An 8,078-nucleotide genomic window follows, 5' to 3' on the forward strand; every position below is an offset into this window, starting at 1 on the left:
CTCACTGTGTCGCCCTGGAACTAGCTCTATAGATCAGGCTGACAGCAAACTCCCACAGGGATCTGTCCGCCTCTGCCACCACCATTCCAATGCTGGAATTAAAGGTGCGGGTAGTGTCCTTACTGTCTCTGAGGCTTCTCCTCCTTGTCATTCACTCTCCTTCCTCCTTTTCACGACCGTTTCCCAGGCACTGAGACCCAAAAGCCCGGGAGCAGGGAGGCGATGAGGTCAGTGGTAGCACGGAGAAGAGCATCAACCACACATGGCCTATCCCAGAAGCCTCCTCCCAAGGCTCTAAGAGAGAGTGGCACTTCCTGCTGCTTCCAGCTGCTCCCACAGGCCTCCTTGCCAGGAGGCGGGAAACCTGTGTCACAGCTGTCCTTCAAAGCAGGGAGAGCCAATCAGCGCAGTGGCCGTGCTGGGGCCTCTGCTCTGGCAGCTGCTCCGCTGGTGGGAGGTCTTCCTCCATGTCCTTCTCTAGAGCGCTCCACACTCTGGGTCTTCACTACTTTACTTCACTGTAACCGCGGTGCAGAGGTGGATGCACAGGGCGCAATCCTGGGAATTCCCACTTCCTGGGAAACCGAGGTAGCTTGCGGTGTAAACCCCACCCTTCCACAGCCATGGCATCAGGACGCTCATGCCACTGGGAACTCAGCCAGCGTGGAGGGAGTCCGAGGCCGGCAGAACAGACCCAGACTGCACCATACTGCAAAGCGAAGTCAGAAGCCTGGGGGCCTCTGGGCCCTTGGCACCTTTCCCTCCCTCCCAGGACTCCTGTCCAACCGGCACAGGATAGGTCACAGGTGCAAAGGGTCCTCCTGGCGCCTAGCGACACAACAGACGTGCACGACCGAGAAAGCCCAGGTGCCTCCTGCCTCGGGGGCCGAACCGCTGACGTTTTTCTTCCATTAGCCTATACACTAGCCTGTAGCTCCAAGCCCAGGGTCTATCCAGGCCCCACCTTCACCTACTCTGCAGCCCCTTTCCGCCCTCTGGAAGGTCCTACCTTTTCTCCCTCAGGTCCCTTCCATCTCTCCTGGGAGGTCCTGCCTTCCATCCTCAGGCCCCGCCCTTCCAATAAGGCCCCACCCAATAAACCCCGCCCACCACAAGGACCGCCCACAGGTCGCGCCCTCCCCAGGCCACGCCCTCTCCCAGCAGGTACTTTCCCTTCCTCCAGCAGGGGAAGTCCTCTTTCCCTAAAACTCACCTAGGCCATAGCCAGCATAAGGACTCAAAGACTCCCAGGGCATTCCACATTCTGAGCCCTCATTGTGCAGAGAACCCATCTGGTTCCAAGGCTTGGACAAAGGCTGTGCCAGAGGTGGGGCAATGTAGGGAAGGTGGTAATTGAGGGACCCAGAGAATGGATGACTGGGATCATTGAAGGAGCACGCCTAGACCCCAGGAGGTGAAGGGACTATGGAGTCCCAAGGTCAAGGTTACCCCAGCTGGAACACTAGAGGCAGGCGTGCCACCATCTTTCCCCAGAGAGAAGGGACCAGGCTTTTGGGGGCCTCTGCACTCCCCACTGAGGGTGATACTGATTTCTTGACACCCCGTGAAAAGCGGCACAGGCCTCCCTTGACCAGGAAGAGGGCTGTGGCAGACTTCAGGGTGAGATGGCCAGATATAATCTCCAGGGAACAGGAGGCTCAGAGAGAGGACCTGCCCCAATCTGGGATGCATTCCCTTGACAAAAAGGCCCATGACGTAAGCTTCTGTTCCTCAGGAGTCAGCATCAGCCTCAAACAGCAGTATAGCAGCCACAGTGATTTCCAGGATTCCCAAGGATCCACCACCTGCTTCCTGGAACCCCTTTCAGAGACTCCACATTTGACTATTCTCAACAACTATCTGAAGCCAGAGTCAATGACACGGCTGGAGAAGAGGGTGAGGAGGAAGACCCTGGTGGCCATGAACCAGCTGGAGCAGGAGATGGACGCTGCTAAGTTCCGGAGGGCAGTGCTGCTGAAGGACACGAGGGAACTGCAGGATGAGAGGGCGTTCGAGGAAGCGGAAAACAAGCCCTTCTTGGAGTACCTGAAGAAGAGAAACCAGAGAACCCAGGAGAAGTATGACTTCCTGTGGAAAGATTACATCCAGCAGTGTCAGGAGATCGAGGTCAGGAGGCGAGAGCTGGTCTGCACCTTCACCTCCCGCACTGTAGACCTCCAGAAGCAGCTGACGCAGGGCAAGAGGCTGGAGGCTGGCTTGAGGAAGAAGCTTAAGGCCCTGAAGCCCATTGCACAGATAAAGGAGAACCAGGACAGGGAGAAAGAGGCCTTAGAGCAGGAGAAAGCCAGCATAGTAGCTGACATCCCCTTGATGGACAGAGAGGCACACTTCCAGTTCCTGAAGGAAAGGGCCGCCCTAGAGAAGCAGGTGGAGGAGCTGAACCTGCTGGAGTCAGGAGAGAACACCACCAGAGAGCTGAGGAAGAAGGCCAAGGCCTTGGAGGCTCTGGCCAAAAAGGCTCACAAGGACTTCTGCCAGGGTGTCAGTGCTGAGAACAGGGAACTGCGAGCACAGCTCCGGCAGCTGGATAAGGAATTCTGTGAGCTGGAAGCCAGGAGGGAGAAGCTGGAGCAGCGAAAGCAGCGGCGGAAGGAGCAGCAGTGGTACCTGGAGGCCCTGGCCCGGGGGAGGGAGCGCCTCCAGCAGCAGGAGTCCCGACCCCCCAAACCACAGGCTCCACACCCAACCCAGGGCCGTCTACTGGGTGCCAGGCCAGGAACCAATCCTAAGTAATGGCTGCCGTGTCCCAGGAAGCAGACTGGAGCTGATGTTGAGGGTAGCACACAAGGAATGAAGATGCTATCAGGCTAATACAGAGGACAGAAGCAGCAAGGGGGATGGAGGACTGAGCTTCTCAGAGGGGCAGGGGGGTCCTGGCCTGGCCTGTCTCTCAGGCTTGGCCCCTCACTCTAACCCGAAGGGCTGTCCTAACCAAAAGCTTCCCCACATTCGGGAAGCTTGGTTCTTTAGCCCCCATATCTTCCACGCACGACAAGTTCCCTGTTGTAGTATAGACTTGGGTGCTCACTGCCTGCTCTGGTGTGGACGTCATGACGACAGGGTGCATTTGTAATTGGCACCTTCCCCAGCCACCCCATTTCACAGGAGTAGGTTCGTGTCTTAGGGGGGTGGGTCCAGGGTGTTATCTGGGGAATTGGGTTCTTTGTATCTGTGTGTCGCCGAGGCTGTACGGTCTGTACGCATGATATGGCATGCGGCCCCAGGTTTGGGCCTGTGATCCTGTGTGACAAATATAGCCAGCTCTCTGAGTCCCGGGCACTGCTTCAGGCAAAAAGCCTCAGTATTTCAGTGCAGAATTTTAACTTTTACTGAAACTCATTTAAAGTGCTGAAAATGAATTGCTGAGTGGACCTTTGGGTTACAGATTTAACTTGCATGTGAAATGCTTTGCTCCTAAACAGTGTTATTGAAAAAGTAAAAGCCTGCCTGTGATTCGTTCAAAATAAAAGTCTGTTTATCATTACCCAAGCACACAGTTCCTTCCTTTCATGTAGAACAAATAACTTTGGGGGACTTGAAATGAGAGCTGCTTGCAGCCTTGAAGACGTGGCTGCTCTGTGTGGATTGCTAAAGGGTCAAGGAGTGAAGCCAGCCTGCACCCTGCTGCTCGCTCTCTGACTTGAGCTCCACTTCAGGCAGGACTGTCCAGTGCCCATATGCTCACTTCAGGAACTCTTGATGTGTTTGGGGCTCGCCCAACAGACTTTGCCCAGCTCTTCTTGTTATTGAGCACCTACTGTGTGCAGGGGAAAGTGGTAACTCCACAAATCCAGGACAGTGGGATGCAGTGGGCCCCTGGCTCCATGGAAACAGGAATCAAGGATCCAGGAATCTATCCTGAGACATACGCAAGGCAGACAGAGAGCCGCTGTTAGGACAGGCTGACATGGGGTGGTGCTGGGGAAACTGGTGACTGAAATCTCCAAAGTGCTAGGCGAGGTACTGGGGTCAGTATCACATGACCAGCCATTGTCTCCATCCAATTCCCTGTGTGCTGTGTCCACCCTCATCTGCTTTCAGAAGTCAGAACAGAGCAGCAAAGAACCCAAACCAGTGTGCAGCTCCCCTCCACAGTCTCTGCATCAGCTCCTGCCTTCAGGTTCCTGCCCTGCTTGAGTTCCTGTCATGACTTCCTTCTGTGAGAGGCTGTGGTTGTAGAGGCATAAGCCAAATAAACCCTCTCTTCCCCAACTTGCTTTTGGTCACAGTGCTTCACCATAGCAATAGAAACCCAAACTAGGGCAGGACCCCAAATTTGACTAGATCGTTCCTGTTACATCACTGGAATGGGCCCCATCACCTGGTTCCTGGAAGCCTATGGGAAGCATGATTGCTCCAATATTTCTCTGGGGCTCCTGTTGCTGCGTCCCCATTTTTCCTGGACCTGAACGTTACCTGACTGGCACTTCAGCACCCTGCATCTGGGGTGAACCACAGCATCAAGACTTGTCCGGTCTGATGCTTCCCAGGTCCACTCACAGTTCCATCCCCCCAGGGGCTCTCCTCGCATCCTCCCAGTCCTCCTTAGGGCCTTCACCACAGCAGCCCCACCGGACGGCTGCAAACAACAGCTTCAGAGTAACAAGGCTTCTTGTGACAGGACAAGCGTTCAAACTACCTCATGCTTTAGTTGATTGTTTCTACCCTGCAGACAGAGAAACTGAGGCTCAATTACAAGTTCCATATGCCCAGGTCACAGGAGATCAGCTCTAGGGTGCAGAGAAAGGCTGTCTGTGCTGAGCCTGGGCTTGTAACTAGCAGGTCTCAACATTCTCTGAGAAAGTCCCAGGTCCTTGTCTCCAAGAAGTGAGTCTGGCTCAGTTCTATATCAGAAAATGGGATCAAACATTTACAAGTGACATCATGGGGTTAAGTCTCACGGCTCTCAATGGTGGCACTGCGAATTCTCACATCGTCTCAAACACGGCGCAGTCTGATCAGATGTCCAGCCTTCCTTCTTAAGAAGGCACTCTCTGTTCTCTGTGGGAAACCCTGCATTACTTTACCTCATATATTAGATATTCTTTGGTAGCAATTATCTTTGTTTCATGTATTAAGTGTCTAACAAAACCAATGTGAAATGTGTTGGTCTAGGGGCCTTTATTTTGGTAAATGAACCGCCTGTGTTGTGGTTCTGGAGGTTTTAGAAGTACTCTGGAAGCTAAGGAAGAGAGAAATATGGCAATGCCTTTGGGAGGGAGGGTGTGGAGCATCTGTCTTGATATGGCAGGGCGGGATTGGGTGATCCTGACAGAAGTCTGTTTGGGCCTTTGAACTCTGGATCTTGTGGCTGCGTTGCATCTTCAACAAGGATGCAAACAACTCGGAGAAGGTCGTGGTGAGTCATGTGGTCCAGAGTGAGGTGAGGTCTGGACACTGAAACTTTCCGTCTGTCAGGGCTGCTCGGCGGAATAGAATTCTCCCCATTGCCAGCAGAGGGCAGTGTTTGGACTTCTTACCCCAGCCAGTTGTGGAGTCTGGGAGTAGGGAAACTGCCTTGGATGAGGTTTGTCACTGTGCAGCTGGAGTTTGCCTTCCCCAGTGTGCACAGGAAGAAATGATGATCCAGCCATCCTGTTTTCCTTTATCCCTTCCAGACAAGTGTTGGACCTTTATGTAGATATCGTGCCCTTGAAAGGTGGTCCAAGGGACACTTGCAAGACAGGCAAACATATGGAAACCGCCAAAGCGTATGCACTTATTTAAATGTAAATTATATACATGCATACACATGATTCATCCGTCAGTCTGCTCATTGCAGAGAGGCGAGTCCATGCACATACAGCTTTAAGGTACTCAGAAGGCAGCTGGTAATAGTGCCGGGCTGTGAAAAATAACAAAACACGAAACAGCCACAGAACAGCCCTGTTTCTTAAGGCTGTTCTCCAGCGAGGTCCAGAGTTGGGTCTTGACCACTTCCTGTTTGTCAAACACCCGCAGCAGTGGACCCTTCGAGGTTCCAGGTCTGCCTCTGGCCTTTCGCAGCTTTTTGTTGCTGTGTTCACATCCTGACAGGAAGATGCTTAAGCCAGGGTGCCCTTCTGTCTCATAGGTTAAGAAGGGACACAGTCCATCACAACTAGGAAGCATGGCAGCAGAAGCATGCATCATCTGGTCACACAGAGTTTACACTCAGGAAGCACAGTGTGGACAGAAAATGGGGCTGACCATAAAAATTTCCAAACTCACACTCAGTGACTAACTTCCTCCCGGGAGGTTCCTCTTCCTAAAGGCCCCACAACCTTCCAAAATAGCAGTTGGGGAGCAGGTAGTCAAACACATGAATCTGTGGGGGACCTCTCACAATCACACCATAACATTACATCCCTGGTGCTCATATACAGACCCATGGCCATCTCATGCATCCACCCCAACTTCAAAAGTCCCCAAGGTCTTTTAATAGTCCCTTAACTGTGAGCCACTGTAAGGTCAAAAGGTAAAATTCTATATGTCTAGCATACAACGGCAGAGTGAATGTTCTCATTCCAAACGGAAAACATGAAGGTACTCCAAGAAAAGATAAGACCAAAGAGAGACAGAAACCATGTCCTTCGACTTCATGTCAGGCATCTGGGGCTCACAAGGGAATAAACTGGGTCCCGAAGGGCTTGGGTGTCCCTCACTAGTTCTACCCCACGCGGCACCGCAGCCTCTGTCTGTCTGTCACAGAGGTCTGGCTGTCCTCCATGCCTGTGGCTTTCCTGGTGGATGCCCCATGGTCCTGGCACTTCCAGTGTCCTGCAGACTCCATCACGACGTCATTTCCCTCTTCACAGCTTCACGCACTGGCCTCGTGGGCCCTTCTCTGCAGAGCCTCTGAGCTGGCCCATGTGGCAGGGCCTCAGCGGCTGGTGGGATCTTCACACAAGCCTCTTGGTCCCCCTTCACTACAAGGAGTCTCCTCTGGCCATTCTTAGTTCAAGCTGTCTTCAAAAAGCTTTCCCGGTGGGTTCTTCTCTCACAGCGCCTCCCCACCATGTGAAACAGGTGGTTTTTGACAGGCTCGACCCTTTGGATGGTTCCACACTTCACTTCTCCTGTCCCTCTGCTGTACATGTGCCTCTCTCTCACTACAGACACAGACAGGATCATCAGCCCTGCCACAACCCTGTTCTCAGGACACGGGCAACATACAACCAGGTTCTTCACCTTCATGCCACACAGGTCACCTTTAGCCCAGTTCCCGTGGAGCTCTTATGCCCTGTGCTGGCTAGTTTTATGTCAATTTGGTGTAATCTAGAGTTATCCAAAAGGAGGGAACCTCGATTGAGAAAGTGCCTCCTTAAGATACAGCTACAAACTGGGTGGTGGTGGTGCATGCCTTTAATCCCAGTATTCTGGAAGCAGAGGCAGGCAGATCTCTGTGAGTTTGAGGCCAGCCTGGTCTGCAAAGCGAGTTCTAGGACAGAAAGGCTGTTATAAAAAAAAAAATCCTGTCACAAAATACCAAAAACAAAACAACCAAAAACCAAAACCAAAACAACCAAAAACCAAAAAAACAAACCAAACAACAACAACAACAACAAAGCAGGCTGCATAAGCCACAAAGAACAAACCAGTATGCAGCACTCCTCCATGGCCTCTGCGTCTGCTCCTGCCTCCATGTTCCTGCCCTGCTTAGGTTTCTGTCCTGACTTCCTTCAGTGATGGCCAGTGAGTGATATGGAAGTGTGAGCCGAATAAACCTTTTTCTCCCCAGGTTTCTCCCCTTCATGGTGTTTCATCACAACAATAGAAACCCTAACTAAGACAAGTTGGCAGCAGGATATTACCTGGCATTGCTGTGACAGACCCGACCTGCTGCTTTGGGGAAGACTGCGGAAGGAATCTGGAACTTTGGACTAGAAATGCTGCTGAGTGTTGAGAGCTCAGCGAGCTGTTCTGAGGAGATAGAAAGAATGTAGAGGGCAGGGCAGATGATGGAGGCCCGCAGAGCAGGGTGGATGATGGAGGCCCACAGAGCAGGGCGGATGATGGAGGCCCGCAGAGCAGGGCGGATGATGGAGGCCCGCAGAGCAGGGCGGATGATGGAGGCC

General features: G+C 52.8%; 2 protein-coding genes across 4 annotated transcripts in view; one reads left to right on the plus strand and one right to left on the minus strand.

Annotated features, from left to right (window-relative positions):
* The window catches only part of Sez6l (seizure related 6 homolog like), a 166,649-nt gene that overhangs the window by 32,335 nt on the left and 126,236 nt on the right, over positions 1 to 8,078 (minus strand). The gene's annotated exons all lie outside the window — the stretch shown is intronic.
* On the plus strand, positions 1,401 to 2,954 carry LOC102000562 (coiled-coil domain-containing protein 121-like). Its single transcript, XM_013349138.2, has one exon. The coding sequence runs from the start codon at positions 1,426 to 1,428 to the stop codon at positions 2,752 to 2,754; it is 1,329 nt and encodes a 442-aa protein (XP_013204592.2). The 5' UTR covers positions 1,401 to 1,425; the 3' UTR covers positions 2,755 to 2,954.

Source organism: Microtus ochrogaster, chromosome 2 (genome assembly GCF_000317375.1).
Source record: "Microtus ochrogaster isolate Prairie Vole_2 chromosome 2, MicOch1.0, whole genome shotgun sequence".
NCBI lineage: Eukaryota > Metazoa > Chordata > Mammalia > Rodentia > Cricetidae > Microtus > Microtus ochrogaster.

Excerpts from the sequence above, each read along its gene's own strand:
- LOC102000562 (XM_013349138.2), top strand. The coding sequence starts at position 1,426 with ATGGAGTCCCAAGGTCAAGGTTACCCCAGCTGGAACACTAGAGGCAGG.